The sequence below is a fragment of the Penaeus monodon genome, chromosome 4, assembly GCF_015228065.2.
Source record: "Penaeus monodon isolate SGIC_2016 chromosome 4, NSTDA_Pmon_1, whole genome shotgun sequence".
Taxonomy (NCBI): Eukaryota; Metazoa; Arthropoda; class Malacostraca; order Decapoda; family Penaeidae; genus Penaeus; species Penaeus monodon.
Window position 1 is genome coordinate 3,526,808 of NC_051389.1, and position 18,312 is coordinate 3,545,119.

An 18,312-nucleotide genomic window follows, 5' to 3' on the forward strand; every position below is an offset into this window, starting at 1 on the left:
ATATTGTGGGAACTTCATGGGTCACTTATTTTAAATTGCTTGGAACATGATGTACCATACTTCTTTACAGATGTAAGGGCAAAGGTCATGGTGATTTTTAAAAAAAGTAAAGTATGAATGATTTGAAAATTTATTATCATGAAATCAAATGAAGATTGTTTTGCATTCCTAAATCATATAATGCCATACATTTCCCTTTTTGCATATCTAAATAGATGTTTACAGAAGCTAGTTTTCCTTTGTAACTCACTTTTACCAAAGGCATCAGAGTTTTATGTTGTCTGTTGTTTGTTGACATTACTCATTTGTTTTTTTCTGTAAAATAAATTTTTATATCTGAATAACCAGTGTTCCACAGGCTACAATGCTTATTTATTAAAATCTTAATAAAGTGAGTCATTTATGTTGAATTGATGGAATTTGGAGAAACACTAAACTTTTTATCAGAAGAATCTACTTGTCATGAATCTTTTAACATGTAGTATAGTATTCTTGAAAATCCTGTTGCAGCAGATGATTATGTACCTGGCTTGTTTTTTTGCCTGGGACTTGCGATGGCACCAATTTGAAGATCAATTATTATGAAACAATTGGTTTATGCAATAGAAGAAAAAAATCAAATTTTTGGAAATTATTTAAAATCTTGTCTTCATTTTGCAATCCTCCATTTTCTATATTTATGCATTTCACTTTTAAAAAGATTATAACTATAAAATATATGATTGAAACTGATGCGCAAGATCATCAAAATATCATCCTACTGTTTGTAATTATTTTTCTGATATATCATTTTGGCAAAGAAGAAAATCTAGCCTTGTCTTACAAAGTTAGTCAACTTCTGTAAAGTCTCCTCTTCTTTACATCAATCAGTTTTGATACATCTGAATTTTCTATTTATATTCTCTAATCATCAAAATGTGCTTCCCATTTTCTGCTATCTTATACAGTGGAAAAACAGGACTCCATCAAGAAATGCCATGGCCTCTCCCCTATGATATTTGGAATGAAAGAATTTAGTCTGGTCCATTTATCAATAAAATGTCTAAACTCTATCATGCCAGAAGAAACACAGTGGATGCTTGTTGGCCTTTGTGTTCTTTATAGCCATTATATTAGCTGTGGTTTACATGGTTCTAGTCTGACAATTACTCTTTTTGCAATTGTCTGAAGTATTTTAATGGTTATTTACATAAACTTACCATAGGTTCCAATATAGTGTATATACTGTCAAACACTGGCAATAAGTTGGATCTGAAAAAAGGCATATCCAGTGTCAACACACTGATACTTCTATGTATGTACAAAAATCAATAAATATGTACAAACATGCATATATGCAAGCTCATTTGATTTCCTTCCATACATAAAACTGCAATTTTGCATAAAAAATCTGTACCCACTAACTTGCTCAAATCTGCATACATATTAAAAACCCACATAATACAAGTAGTGGTCCAAATAAAATGTCACCAAATCAATGTGTTATTTTGCTTCTTTCAAATGTCTACCTCTTTTAAATACTAATGGGGTACAGTAAGACAAAACATTTCTACTGCATTTTATTTCAGATCAACAAACATTTTCCTTTAGTAAGAAATAGTTCCATCTATGCCATTAAGCCTTTTCTAATAAGATAAATGTAATCTTCAACTTTTCCACTTACCAGCAGACTTCACTCTGCAACCATTAATCAAGTTCAATAATTAATAAAGTTTTCAAAATACCATATATATAAATCTGAAAAAGGTGAAATAAAAACAATAAAAAATGAGGAGATTTAAAAGATGACACAAGTACTAACATACAATGGTGTAACAGGCAAATATGAGCACCCTAAAATTTCTAAGTTTACAAAGCCTAAGGCAGCTTGAACATCTCAAATTTACATGAAACATAAATTTACATGTTTCACCTAATGTAGTCTGAAAAAAGTTAAATGCTACGTAATCATATTCTGGTTTAAGAAATACAAATAGACAGTGCCATATAAAGGATAAGAATGGAATAAACACCAGGAAATTCTGATTACACTGATTTTAAATCATTAGTCTTTTTCTCAAAGATGAAAAGCTATTTTATTTAATAATACATAATTTTGGTCTCTGCAAACATTGTCTTGATAACATGGAACAATACAAAAGCATTAATCTGCAACCTATGATAATAAGACCAGAAAAAACATCTACATCACTGAATTATAATTTATTACAATCATTATTTTATCAATTGAGGTAAACTATGAAAGACTGAATGTCATCCAAACCTCCAATGAGTTTTCCACATGCAAAATGTTTTTATAAACTGTGTAAGTAAATATCTATGTAAAAATAGATATAATCATCATTACAAAGAAATCTTCAATGTGGCATTTCCTTATTTTGCAAACAAAATATAACTGAAAATTCATATTATATTAAACTTCCGAATACTGGGTAAAAATCAATATTATTATTGTCTTCCTAGTAATGTAGCATAATACTTTAACCATTTAATCAAAGACACTGGGAAAAAAAATCCCAGTAAACCCCCCACCTCCTGCTTTAGTAAGATTATTTTTAACTTAGTCAACAATTCCTTTTAAATATACATGTTCATAATGGCATAATGCAGTAAAGTAGGATGAAAATGACACTGACTGCAACAGTCTGATTGTCAGTGTTTCATATACTTGCACTGACAAGTGGACTATCACAGATGCAGCCAAATAATACCACAGTATCAAACAATTGTCACAATTTCGAACACTTTTAAGGTTTATAGGAAATTGTATAACCCACAACATTTCTAAATGTACATTCTATTCACCCTGAAAAGTAATGAATATCAATAACAATAATGATAAAAATGCATATCTCCATCTTAAAGATCTGAATCCCTGCCATGGAAATTTGTTTTTAAACCAGCATGTGAGGTCCCTCTACTAGTTTACTAAAGCATGTTTCATTGTGAATATGTTCTTCCTTTGTAATTTCTGAATAGCAACAACAAAACAAAGAAACACACCAATAGGAAAAAAGTGAGAAAAAACTAGACAAAAACAAAACAACAAAAAGGTTCCATGTACCAAAAATAGACAGAAAGGAAGAAAGAAAAATTAACTTTGAGGAGGATTTTGGTTATTGCCTCCAGGCTGATCATCTCCTCCTCCTCCTGCATTGCGATTCATTTGTCGACGGATCTGCTCAACTAACTCTGGGTTTTGACTCTGCATCTGTTCTGCCAACTGCCTCCCCCTGGCAACAAATATGGACATGGAGTTAAAAGACTTTTGTTTCAACTTGCTTTTACAGAGATAGCTATGATTCAAGCATATCTATTGTTTGTAAAGCACAAAATTGATTCACTAACCCTTCATATATAGACTTGAAATGGTGCATTTGTCTTTTGTCCTCTATATACATAATTAAAAGAAAAAACTGATTTTGACACAATTACTTAAAATACTTTATTAGAAAATGTATGTTCAAGAAGCACATACAAAATTTCCCCTAAATATAAGAGACAATGGACTAGAAAGTAAAATGTAACTTGTTCCCAGTATTTGGTTTTCTGGAAACAGAGGGTTAATGAGCACCAATTCAATGGATAGCATATAATAGGCATGTATACATACGCATTAAGAAGGGCTTCCATGCCTCCAGCTCCAGGACCAGGTGGAGCAGCTCCTGGCGCACCTCCTGGCATGCCCCCTCCCATACCTGGTCCCATACCTGGTCCCATACCTGGTCCCATACCTGGCCCCATGCCACCTCCCATACCACCCATAAAACTGCTCATCCTGAAAGTAATAAAAAAGAAAATGAAAATAATAATAATGCAGAGAAGCAAAGCATGCTATACCTATTCATAGACCCTGCTCAGGAGGGCCAAAAATTTCCTAGTGTGCTGTTGAGGTGATGTGGTTTTCAGTCTTCTAGACTGGCATCAAGGAGGGATGGAAAAGGTATGTGCCCTTTTATCTCTGAAGCGTTATTCACTTTCTTAATTATTTTCTTTGATGTTTTTAACAATTTAAAGTCAACTTAGAGAGACTATCACTGTAGTATCATCACATGCAGTTTGCCTTCTGGCCAAGAATGAAGACCTCTGAAGATTGTTGTGATCTTTAAAATATTAGTGACAAAATGAAGCATTTATACAAGACACCTGTTCAATATGTTGACTCTGGCAACAAGATTTATCAGGAGTACAAGGAACTCTGCCAGATACTTGTTTTCTGACCCCAGTTGGACTGCCAGAAAAACATTATAAGCCTTTGTGCCAACCACATAGGATTTTGCCTCTGACATCTTAACTTTTAACACACAGTACATAAAGAAACATATATATATATAAGCATAAATAAAAATCCAGTCACACATATATAAATAAATAGTGATACTTCAATCAAACACTTACATGTTCTGCATATTTGGGTCTGACATCAGTTGTGTCGCCATGTTCATGAGGGCTGGATTGTTGAGCAAGTTACTCAAGTCAGGCCCACCTGGACCACCCAAGCCTGCTAAACTGCCTAGACCACCTGTAATAACCCATTCAACCTTAGAGTATATGTATGAATATTAACTATAAAAATGACAGTAAAATATTTCATTTTTTCTTCTATGAGTACATTTGTATCCTTGAAGACCCTCCAATGGAACAAAATACAATAAAACTCATCATACATATGCTCAAAATTATATAAAAAATACATCTACTTTAAGGGAGAATTTAACATTAAAAAAAAATTTGTTTTCAAATGTGGGCTTAAAATGTTCACATATTGCCAAGGAATCATTACCAACAAATATTTCATCATATCCAAAAAAAAGTTTACATACAATCCAAAGGGACAAAGTCATATGCACAGGAAAGGGGCATGGCAGTTGTGTAAGTATCTATGTAAGTAGAATAAAACTTTTTCTCTCTGAATATATGAATGATAATCAAGTTCAGGATGACATATTGTACATAAATAATTGTCCCACAACAACCAATGAACCAGAGAGCAGAGAGGTCTACCATGTATATCAGTCATTGCTACTTTTGTTATGTGTTACAATGCCATAATATTTTTTTGTGTGTGTATTATACTCATCAATGATGATGATGATGATGATAGAGAGAGAGAGAGAGCACTAAAAGAAATATGTTGAATAATGGCAAAGAAATAAGATATTTGCTTCCAAACATACTATTTTGAGATATGAGACATTTTTCTGTCTTTTTGCCATAACCTTATTATTATAATTTTTGTTCCAATGCATTCTGGTGTGATAAGAAAACAAATGCACGTGGTGAGCATGTGACCTAAATGAGACCACCTCTTACTCTCCTCCTCTTCCTTTGCCTTATTTCAAGTAAGTTTGTCTGTTATACTCTTTCCCCTCCCTATGTCCTTCTATTGCAATAATCATCACAGAAATCATAAGAGCAATGGTCAAGGTGAACAGAGTAGCTACATCTTTATAACATAGCAAATTTTAGCTATAAAGACCCCTATATGAGATGCCAAATATTTCCAGAATATAGAAAATTTTCTCTCTCATTGGCTTTTTATGTCTATATCTGTCACAGATGCATGCATGTTATGTGTGCATTCATGTGTATTTGTGTAGGGGAGGATTTTCCCTTCATATCTCAATCATTTTGTAAAGAAAACTTCACATGTAGCTTGTCTATTTCAAGCAAGTCTTCTATATAATAATAATACAACAACAATAATAATAACAATAATAATGATACTGTTATTATATATATATATATATATATATATATATATATATATATACACATATATATATATATATACACATATTTATATATTATATATATATATATTATATATATAATATATATATAGTATATATATATTATATATATTATATATATAATATATATATTATATATATATATATATATATATATATATATGTGTGTAATCTTAATATAATTATATTATATATATTATATATATATATATCATAATATATATATATATATATATTAATATATATATATATGTAGCTTTTTAGCCTTTTCCAAAAGTATGTTTCACTTTCCAACTGGATGCCCCCTTAAAGTGCTTCTAACCACAACTTTAACATGTGGAAACAATGGTTCATTATTATTAAAAATTATTTGCCACAAATTTCTCAAACTTTCCCACCTTAAGATCATTAAGACAAAATGGAAATACATTTTCCACAGTAAAGTATCAACCATCCACATGCTCCAAGAACCACTCCTTAAATATCCTAACTGACAAAGGCAAAAAATAACTATGACAAACATTTATTCTGAGTTGATTATTAAAAAAGATGTGATCTTGCATCATTTAACACATACACCTATAAGCTATGCTTCCCCTACTTGATACATAACAACAAGTTGACTCAGTTGAGTGAAAAGAGCTATCATCAGTTACCATAACTTCTCTTTTCCATGTCTATGTAAATCCATTTCTTTATACAGACTTTTCCTACATACTGAAATATAAGAAAGGTGCTAATCTATATCACTAAATCCTACGCATTCATCAAAAGAATAGGAGTGTAAGAGTATATTTGACTTCATTGTCTACTCCATATTTTCTTGCTCAGTGACCTCCAGACCCATGTACAATAAATTGTTATTTTACTGAAAGCAGCAGTGCTCTCTAGGCAACTAAGTAACAATAAGAAGCAAAGGAATTTATCATATATCTATAATAAAATAGCAATAAGTGTGTAAAAACAATAATATAACTGTAAACAAAAAGTAAGCAAATCTGTATGTTCTATGTCTGCTTGTACACAGATGTAGAGCATTTAAGTTTAACCATTCACTTACAAAAAAATATTTCTACTACATCACAATAAGCAAAAGAAAGAAAGAAAAAAAGAAAAGAAAAAAAGGGGAAAAATCCATGAAAAAAAGAAAAAAGAAAAAAGGGGGTGGGGAAAAAAAAAGAAAAAGAAATCCATACCAAGTCCTGCAAATGGGTTTGGTGGAGCTTGTGGTTCTGCACGAAGCTTCTCTTCAGCAATAGACAGATTTCCTCTGTAACTTTCATTATCTGGTTCAAGCTCTAAGGCCTTTTGGTAGCACTCCTTTGCTTTCCGGTGATCATTTAGACTTGAGAATGCCAAGCTGTCACAAAAGATTCTTGAGAATGCTACTTAAACCCTTGTACTTACTATTCAATACATACTAGATAAATGTAATAACTATCTAACAGCTACATACAATGCTTTGGGTTATTGTTATATGCTCCAAAAAAATTTCTTTTCCTTTAAGCTCTACTTTGCTATCTCCCGGGTGCATTTTAATCTCCACAGGATGTTATATATATATATATATATATAAAATTATATATAATATAATATATATATATATATATATATATATATATATATATATATATATATAATATCATAATATTGTTGTGAGAACCAAAAAACACACCTACTTGCACTCTTAATTACACACAAAAATTACTTATTAAGAAAGAAACACAAAAAAATAACAAAAGAAAACTGAATGCTGCATAAGAAAATTGACCCATAATTGCCAAATTAAGGCAAAGCAAAACTGGCAACATATACCCTGATGGTCTGTAAAACCCAGATTTGTACACAAGTTAACCCTATGATCCAGATCACATGACCATCACATCATGGAAAAATTTGGCTTGAAGGGCAGGTGACATGAACATGCCATCATGGGAAAATCTGGCTGCGGCCCAGGGTGAAGTGAACTTGCCACCATGAACATCTTGTCTCATGGTGACAGGAAAGACTCACCACGAGTGCACTAACCTCTTGGAAGGCTTTTTGGCTTTTAAAAAGTGACTTTTGCATTATTCCCATCTATAAACAAAATTGGAATATTATTTCTGTGAGCTAATACTAAAAGAAGGCCAGCTCCTGGGAGGACACCATTACCATATGTTCAGTGGCGCAGGTTGTAATACAGGAAATTGAATATTGCACAAATAATAAAACTTTTTCTGAGTTATAGACTACCCTGATAAATGATATGAGTCAGTGCAAGGAAAACAATTTATTACCATCTGGATAAAGTAAATCAAATGACAAATACGGACACTGGTAAATGGGGGGGAATCACTTATGAATAAAAAGAGAAAATAACATTGCAAAGGGTAGGCATAGAATCTTAGTCACTGCACACGAGTGTTTGCGTGCACCCATCAAAATAGCCGTTCAGTATGCATAATGCCTGTATTTTGGGCCATGTGATTGCTGGGGAAGCACCCGATCCAATGCATTAATATCTGGAGTTTTTGAACAGATATTTATATTCACTGTATGCTCCCAACTAGTGCTTTACCTGCCACTACTCTTGATCTGATTTTCTACCTATATCTATATGAATGTATTATTATTTTCCAATACAGAAAAATTGACTTCTTTTTGCATATTATGGCAAATTGAAGGCCCCCCTATGCAAGAGGATTCTGGTGATATTTCCTTTAAAAATTTAAATTTTTTATCTGTACACTTATAATATCTTGGAAAAATCTACATTTAACTGTCACTACCTTAAAGAAGATATTGGTAACTTTCCTTTTCTGATCAATTCATCTACCTTTTTTTTCTTTGCATCAAATCCTTTTGACTGAAAAAAAATCCAGTTAAGAGGGGAATATAAAAAAAATATATAAATAAAGTAAATAAAACAAAATAAATACAAAAAAAAACAGCAATGACCCTTACCCCATTCTTCCATATGCTTTACTGTACTGTGGCTCAATCTCAAGTGCTCGCTTGCAGTCGTCAATGGCTTCCCTGTGATTATTCAACTTGCTGTGTGCTGCTGCTCTGTTGCAATAATATACTGCATTTCTACAGTCCTTGCTTATTGCTCTATGGATTGTGGGAAAAATGAAGAGTGAGACTGAAATACTCTAAGTAAAACAATAACATCAATAATAGCAATAGTATTATCAGTAAAAGAACTATAACAAACAATACTAATCACAATCAATAATAAATCTGTATCATTTCTAATATAATCACAATAATGAAAAATAAAAATCATGATAATGATAATCATGAAAGTTGGTGCCATATCATATGTTACAAATTGAAATAAAGACACATATCCATACCTAGTTAAGGACAACCTTATGTCAGCTTTACAAGTATGAAAACAACCAAGTAAACAAATTATTTCACAACTATCCATTGTAAAACTCAACATATCAACCTCACACATCATATCCTCAACTATGATTCTAAAGCTCCTGTGAACTTACTTTGTGTAACAATCAAGAGCTTCAGTGTACTTTTCATCCCGCATAAGTTGGTTTCCTCATTTTTGAGTTGTTCAGCCTCAGCCTTTTCTTCCCCTGTGGCTTCCCTCGGTGCTGACTCTGTCTGGGGTGTTCTGCTGCTCGTAAATGTCTCCTGAAAAGAGTTAGCAGAATTGAGACGTCTGGAACCATGTACAAATGATTTCGATGGCCAATCCAGGAAAAAGTAAAATGGAATATGATACACAATATAATATAATTGGGTAGTATTTATCATTTTATATTTGAAATCAACACCTAACGTCAGGTTTCACTTACCGTTTCTCCTCTTACAGACTCGGAAAAAATTTGATAGAGACTTTTAGGCACAGCTAATTCATTCTGTGCTAAAGATACCCCATAAGCTGTTTCAAGGCACTGAACGGCAACCTCTACACTCTCTATCCCCTCTTCTGACAGCCCCCCACCATTGGCACCACTTTCCAGCTGTGACTGGAGAAACTGCACCATGGAGTATACCAATCTTTTCACTATTTCTCTGTGAATATAAAAACACTTGTTAAAAAAAAAAAGACTGATGTTCTAATATCTATACCACTTCCTTTAATTTGTTAACATAGCAAAATCTAATACTTGGTAAATCTAACTAAGGCCAAGCCATTATCAAAGGCTATCCTGCTTGTCAACCCTGACATTTTTGGTAATCTGCAGTTATATATACATAATTTTATATATATATATAGTATATATATATATATATTTATATATATATATATATATTATATATATGAAATATGTAAAATGTATATGTATTAATGTTATTATATGTATATTATACTATTTTGTAAAAATATGTATGTATATTATTTTATATATAAAATATTATTATATATATATATATAATTATATATTATTTATATTATATAAAATATTATATTTTATATTATATATATATATTTATATATATATTTAATATTTATAATATATATATAATTTTATTATAATATATATATATATACTAATACTATATATATATATATATATATATACGTTATACTATACGTGTACAATACGTATACATAATATACATATACATATACATATACATATACATATACATATACATATACATATTATATATATTATATTATATATATATATATATATATATATATATATATATATATTATGTATATATAACTGCAGATTACCAAAAATGTCAGGGTTGACAAGCAGGATAGCCTTTGATAATGGCTTGGCCTTAGTTAGATTTACCAAGTATTAGATTTTGCTATGTTAACAAATTAAAGGAAGTGGTATAGATATTAGAACATCAGTCTTTTTTTTTTTAACAAGTGTTTTTATATTCACAGAGAAATAGTGAAAAGATTGGTATACTCCATGGTGCAGTTTCTCCAGTCACAGCTGGAAAGTGGTGCCAATGGTGGGGGGCTGTCAGAAGAGGGGATAGAGAGTGTAGAGGTTGCCGTTCAGTGCCTTGAAACAGCTTATGGGGTATCTTTAGCACAGAATGAATTAGCTGTGCCTAAAAGTCTCTATCAAATTTTTTCCGAGTCTGTAAGAGGAGAAACGGTAAGTGAAACCTGACGTTAGGTGTTGATTTCAAATATAAAATGATAAATACTACCCAATTATATTATATTGTGTATCATATTCCATTTTACTTTTTCCTGGATTGGCCATCGAAATCATTTGTCCATGGTTCCAGACGTCTCAATTCTGCTAACTCTTTTCAGGAGACATTTACGAGCAGCAGAACACCCCAGACAGAGTCAGCACCGAGGGAAGCCACAGGGGAAGAAAAGGCTGAGGCTGAACAACTCAAAAATGAAGGCAACCAACTTATGCGGGATGAAAAGTACACTGAAGCTCTTGATTGTTACACAAAGTAAGTTCACAGGAGCTTTAGAATCATAGTTGAGGATATGATGTGTGAGGTTGATATGTTGAGTTTTACAATGGATAGTTGTGAAATAATTTGTTTACTTGGTTGTTTTCATACTTGTAAAGCTGACATAAGGTTGTCCTTAACTAGGTATGGATATGTGTCTTTATTTCAATTTGTAACATATGATATGGCACCAACTTTCATGATTATCATTATCATGATTTTTATTTTTCATTATTGTGATTATATTAGAAATGATACAGATTTATTATTGATTGTGATTAGTATTGTTTGTTATAGTTCTTTTACTGATAATACTATTGCTATTATTGATGTTATTGTTTTACTTAGAGTATTTCAGTCTCACTCTTCATTTTTCCCACAATCCATAGAGCAATAAGCAAGGACTGTAGAAATGCAGTATATTATTGCAACAGAGCAGCAGCACACAGCAAGTTGAATAATCACAGGGAAGCCATTGACGACTGCAAGCGAGCACTTGAGATTGAGCCACAGTACAGTAAAGCATATGGAAGAATGGGGTAAGGGTCATTGCTGTTTTTATTTGTATATTTATTTAGTTTTATTTACTTTATTTATTTATATATTTTTTTTTATATTCCATCTTAACTGGATTATTTTTCATGTCAAAAGGATTTGATGCAAAGAAAGAAAGGTAGATGAATTTGATCAGAAGAGGAAAGTTACCAATATCTTCTTTAAGGTAGTGACAGTTAAAATGTAGATTTTTCCAAGATATTATAAGTGCTACAGATAAAAAAAAATAATTTAATGGAAATATCAGCCAGAATCCTCTTGCATAGGGAGGGCCTTCAATTAGCCATAATATGCAACAGAAGTCAATTTGCTGTATTGGAAAATAATAATACATTCATATAGATATAGGTAGAAAATCAGATCAAGAGTAGTGGCAGTAAAGCACTAGTTGGCAGCATACAGTGAATATAAATATCTGTTCAAAAACTCCAGATATTAATGCATTGGATCTGGGTGCTTCACAGCAATCACATGGCCCAAAATACAGGCATTATGCATACTGAACGGCTATTTTGATGGGTGCACGCAAACACTCGTGTGCAGTGACTAAGATTCTATGCCTACCCTTTGCAATGTTATTTTCTCTTTTTATTCATAAGTGATTCCCCCCCATTTACCAGTGTCCGTATTTGTCATTTGATTTACTTTATCCAGATGGTAATAAATTGTTTTCCTTGCACTGACTCATATCATTTATCAGGGTAGTCTATAACTCAGAAAAGTTTTATTATTTGTGCAATATTCAATTTCCTGTATTACAACCTGCGCCACTGACACATATGGTAATGGTGTCCTCCCAGGAGCTGGCCTTCTTTTAGTATTAGCTCACAGAAATAATATTCCAATTTTGTTTATAGATGGGAATAATGCAAAAGTCACTTTTTAAAAGCCAAAAAGCCTTCCAAGAGGTTAGTGCACTCGTGGTGAGTCTTTCCTGTCACCATGAGACAAGATGTTCATGGTGGCAAGTTCACTTCACCCTGGGCCGCAGCCAGATTTTCCCATGATGGCATGTTCATGTCACCCGCCCTTCAAGCCAAATTTTTCCATGATGTGATGGTCATGTGATCTGGATCATAGGGGTTAACTTGTGTACAAATCTTGTTATACAGACCATCAGGATATATGTTGCCAGTTATGCTTTGCCTTATTTGGCAATTATGGGTCAATTTTCTTATGCAGCATTCAGTTTTCTTTTGTTATTTTTTTGTGTTTCTTTCTTAATAAGTAATTTTTGTGTGTAATTAAGAGTGCAAGTAGGTGTGTTTTTTGGTTCTCACAACAATATTATGATATATATATATATATATATATATATATATAATATATATATATATAATATAGATAATATATATATATATATATATATATATATATATATAACATCCTGTGGAGATTAAAATGCACAGGGAGATAGCAAAGTAGAGCTTAAAGGCATAGAAATTTTATTGGAGCATATAACAATAACCAATGCATTGTATGTAGCTGTAGATAGTTTATTACATTTATCTAGTATGTATTGAATAGTAAGTACAAGGTTGAAGTAAGACAAATCTTTTTGTGACAGCTTGGCATTCTCAAGTCTAAATGATCACCGGAAAGCAAAGGAGTGCTACCAAAAGGCCTTAGAGCTTGAACCAGATAATGAAAGTTACAGAGGAAATCTGTCTATTGCTGAAGAGAAGCTTCGTGCAGAACCACAAGCTCCACCAAACCCATTTGCAGGACTTGGTATGGATTTCTTTTTCTTTTTTTTTCCCCACCCCCTTTTTTCTTTTTTCTTTTTTTCATGGATTTTTCCCTTTTTTTCTTTTCTTTTTTTCTTTCTTTCTTTTGCTTATTGTGATGTAGTAGAAATATTTTTTTGTAAGTGAATGGTTAAACTTAAATGCTCTACATCTGTGTACAAGCAGACATAGAAATACAGATTTGCTTACTTTTTGTTTACAGTTATATTATTGTTTTTACACACTTATTGCTATTTTATTATAGATATATGATAAATTCCTTTGCTTCTTATTGTTACTTAGTTGCCTAGAGAGCACTGCTGCTTTCAGTAAAATAACAATTTATTGTACATGGGTCTGGAGGTCACTGAGCAAGAAAATATGGAGTAGACAATGAAGTCAAATATACTCTTACACTCCTATTCTTTTGATGAATGCGTAGGATTTAGTGATATAGATTAGCACCTTTCTTATATTTCAGTATGTAGGAAAAGTCTGTATAAAGAAATGGATTTACATAGACATGGAAAAGAGAAGTTATGGTAACTGATGATAGCTCTTTTCACTCAACTGAGTCAACTTGTTGTTATGTATCAAGTAGGGGAAGCATAGCTTATAGGTGTATGTGTTAAATGATGCAAGATCACATCTTTTTTAATAATCAACTCAGAATAAATGTTTGTCATAGTTTTTTTTTTGCCTTTGTCAGTTAGGATATTTAAGGAGTGGTTCTTGGAGCATGTGGATGGTTGATACTTTACTGTGGAAAATGTATTTCCATTTTGTCTTAATGATCTTAAGGTGGGAAAGTTTGAGAAATTTGTGGCAAATAATTTTTAATAATAATGAACCATTGTTTCCACATGTTAAAGTTGTGGTTAGAAGCACTTTAAGGGGGCATCCAGTTGGAAAGTGAAACATACTTTTGGAAAAGGCTAAAAAGCTACATATATATATATATATATATATATATATATATATATATATACACACATATATATATATATTATATATATATATATATATATATATATATACATATATATATATATATACACATATAAAATATATATATAAAATATATATATATATATATATATATTATATATATATATATAATATATATTTTATATATATATATATTATATATATAATAACAGTATCATTATTATTGTTATTATTATTGTTGTTGTATTATTATTATATAGAAGACTTGCTGAAATAGACAAGCTACATGTGAAGTTTCTTTACAAAATGATTGAGATATGAAGGGAAAATCCTCCCTACACAAATACACATGAATGCACACATAACATGCATGCATCTGTGACAGATATAGACATAAAAAGCCAATGAGAGAGAAAATTTTCTATATTCTGGAAATATTTGGCATCTCATATAGGGGTCTTTATAGCTAAAATTTGCTATGTTATAAAGATGTAGCTACTCTGTTCACCTTGACCATTGCTCTTATGATTTCTGTGATGATTATTGCAATAGAAGGACATAGGGAGGGGAAAGAGTATAACAGACAAACTTACTTGAAATAAGGCAAAGGAAGAGGAGGAGAGTAAGAGGTGGTCTCATTTAGGTCACATGCTCACCACGTGCATTTTTTTTCTTATCACACCAGAATGCATTGGAACAAAAATTATAATAATAAGGTTATGGCAAAAAGACAGAAAAATGTCTCATATCTCAAAATAGTATGTTTGGAAGCAAATATCTTATTTCTTTGCCATTATTCAACATATTTCTTTTAGTGCTCTCTCTCTCTCTCTAATCATCATCATCATCATTATCACCTTGATGAGTATAATACAACACAAAAAAATATTATGGCATTGTAACACATAACAAAAGTAGCAATGACTGATATACATGGTAGACCCCTCTGCTCTCTGGTTCATTGGTTGTTGTGGGACAATTATTTATGTACAATATGTCATCCTGAACTTGATATCATTCATATATTCAGAGAGAAAAAGTTTTATTCTACTTACATAGATACTTACACAACTGCCATGCCCCTTTCCTGTGCATATGACTTTGTCCCTTTGGATTGTATGTAAACTTTTTTTTGGATATGATGAAATATTTGTTGTATGATTCTTGGCATATTGTGAACATTTTAAGCCACATTTGAAAACAATTTTTTTTTAATGTTAAATTCTCCCTTAAAGTAGATGTATTTTTTATATAATTTTGAGCATATGTATGATGAGTTTTATTGTATTTGTTCCATGGAGGGTCTTTAAGGATACAAATGTACTCATGAAGAAAAAATGAAATATTTTACTGTCATTTTTATAGTTAATATTCATACATATACTCTAAGGTTGAATGGGTTATTACAGGTGGTCTAGGCAGTTTAGCAGGCTTGGTGGTCCAGGTGGGCCTGACTTGAGTAACTTGCTCAACAATCCAGCCCTCATGAACATGGCGACACAACTGATGTCAGACCCAAATATGCAGAACATGTAAGTGTTTGATTGAAGTATCACTATTTAGTTATATATGTGTGACTGATTTTATTTATGCTTATATATATAATGTTTCTTTATGTACTGTGTGTTAAAAGTTAAGATGTCAGAGGCAAAATCCTATGTGGTTGGCACAAGGCTTATAATGTTTTTTCTGGCAGTCCAACTGGGGTCAGAAACAAGTATCTGGCAGAGTTCCTTGTACTCCTGATAAATCTTGTTGCCAGAGTCAACATATTGAACAGGTGTCTTGTATAAATGCTTCATTTTGTCACTAATATTTTAAAGATCACAACAATCTTCAGAGGTCTTCATTCTTGGCCAGAAGGCAAACTGCATGTGATGATACTACAGTGATAGTCTCTCTAAGTTGACTTTAAATTGTTAAAACATCAAAGAAATAATTAAGAAAGTGAATAACGCTTCAGAGATAAAGGCACATACCTTTTCCATCCCTCCTTGATGCCAGTCTAGAAGACTGAAAACCACATCACCTCAACAGCACACTAGGAATTTTTGGCCCTCCTGAGCATGGTCTATGAATAGGTATAGCATGCTTTGCTTCTCTGCATTATTATTATTTTCATTTTTTTTTATTACTTTCAGGATGAGCAGTTTTATGGGTGGTATGGGAGGTGGCATGGGGCCAGGTATGGGACCAGGTATGGACCAGTATGGGACCAGTATGGGAGGGGCATGCCAGGAGGTGCGCCAGGAGCTGCTCCACCTGGTCCTGGAGCTGGAGGCATGGAAGCCCTCTTTAATGCGTATGTATACATGCCTATTATATGCTATCCATTGAATTGGTGCTCATTAACCCTCTGTTTCCAGAAAACCAAATACTGGGAACAAGTTACATTTTACTTTCTAGTCCATTGTCTCTTATATTTAGGGGAAATTTGTATGTGCTTCTTGAACATACATTTTCTAATAAAGTATTTTAAGTATTGTGTCAAAATCAGTTTTTTCTTTTAATTATGTATATAGAGGACAAAAGACAAATGCACCATTTCAGTCTATATATGAAGGGTTAGTGAATCAATTTTGTGCTTTACAAACAATAGATATGCTTGAATCATAGCTATCTCTGTAAAAGCAAGTTAAAACAAAGTCTTTTACTCCATGTCCATATTTGTTGCCAGGGGGAGGCAGTTGGCAGAACAGATGCAGAGTAAAAACCCCAGAGTTAGTTGAGCAGATCCGTCGACAAATGAATCGCAATGCAGGAGGAGGAGGAGATGATCAGCCTGGAGGCAATAACCAAAATCCTCCTCAAATTTAAATTTTTTTCCTTTTCTGTCTATTTTTGGTACAGGGAAACCCTTTTTTGTTGTTTTGTTTTGTCTAGTTTTTTCTCACTTTTTCCTATTGGTGTGTTTCTTTGTTTTGTTGTTGCTATTTAGAAATTACAAAGGAAGAACATATTCACAATGAAACTGCTTTAGTAACTAGTAGAGGGACCTCACATGCTGGTTTAAAACAAATTCCATGGGAGGGATTCAGACCCTTTTAAAATGGAGATATGCATTTTTATCATTATTGTTATTGATATTCATTACTTTTCAGGGGGAATTTGAATGTACATTTAGAAATGTGTGGTTATACAATTTCCTATAACCTTAAAAGTGTTCGAAATTGTGACAATTGTTTGATACTGTGGTATTATTTGGCTGCATCGTGGATAGTCCACTTGTCAGTGCAAGTAATGAAACACTGACAATCAGACTGTTGAAATCAGTGTCATTTCATCCTACTTTACTGCATTATGCCATTATGAACAGTATATTTAAAAGGAATTGTTGACCCAAGTTAAAAATAATCTTACTAAAGCAGGAGGTGGGGGTTTAACTGGGGTTTTTTTTCCCAGTGTCTTGATTAAATGGTTAAAGTATTATGCTACATTACTAGAAGACAATAAAAATATTGATTTTACCCAGTATTCGGGAAGTTTTAAAATAATATGAATTTTCAGTTATATTTGTTTGCAAAAAAAGGAATGCCAAAATTGAAGATTTCTTTGTAATGATGATTTATCTATTTTTTAAAGAAAATTTACTTACACAGTTTATAAAAACATTTTGCATGTGGAAAAATCATTGGAGGTTGGAGACATTCAGTCTTTCATAGTTTACCTCAATTGATAAAATAATGATTGTAATAAAATTTAATTCAGTGATGAGATGTTTTTTCTGGGCTTATTATCATAGGGTTGCAGATTAATGCTTTTGTATTGTTTCCCTGTTATCAAGACAATGTTTGCAGAGACCAAAATTAGTATTATTAAATAAAATAGCTTTTCATCTTTGAGAAAAAGACTAATGATTTAAAATCAGTTTTAATCAGAATTTCCTGGTGTTATTCCATCTTATCCTTTATATGGCACTGTCTATTGTTTTC

General features: G+C 31.9%; 1 protein-coding gene across 1 annotated transcript in view; it reads right to left on the reverse strand.

Moving 5' to 3' along the window:
- Nucleotides 1-1,546: 1,546 nt before the first annotated feature.
- Nucleotides 1,547-18,312, reverse strand: part of LOC119568611 (small glutamine-rich tetratricopeptide repeat-containing protein alpha-like) — an 18,942-nt gene continuing 2,176 nt past the window's right edge. The window contains 8 exon segments of the mRNA XM_037917150.1: nt 1,547-3,233; nt 3,614-3,778; nt 4,399-4,522; nt 6,950-7,113; nt 8,700-8,849; nt 9,242-9,299; nt 9,302-9,392; nt 9,557-9,776. Coding sequence (XP_037773078.1) covers nt 3,095-3,233; nt 3,614-3,778; nt 4,399-4,522; nt 6,950-7,113; nt 8,700-8,849; nt 9,242-9,299; nt 9,302-9,392; nt 9,557-9,776 — 1,111 coding nt within the window. The 3' untranslated portion in view covers nt 1,547-3,094.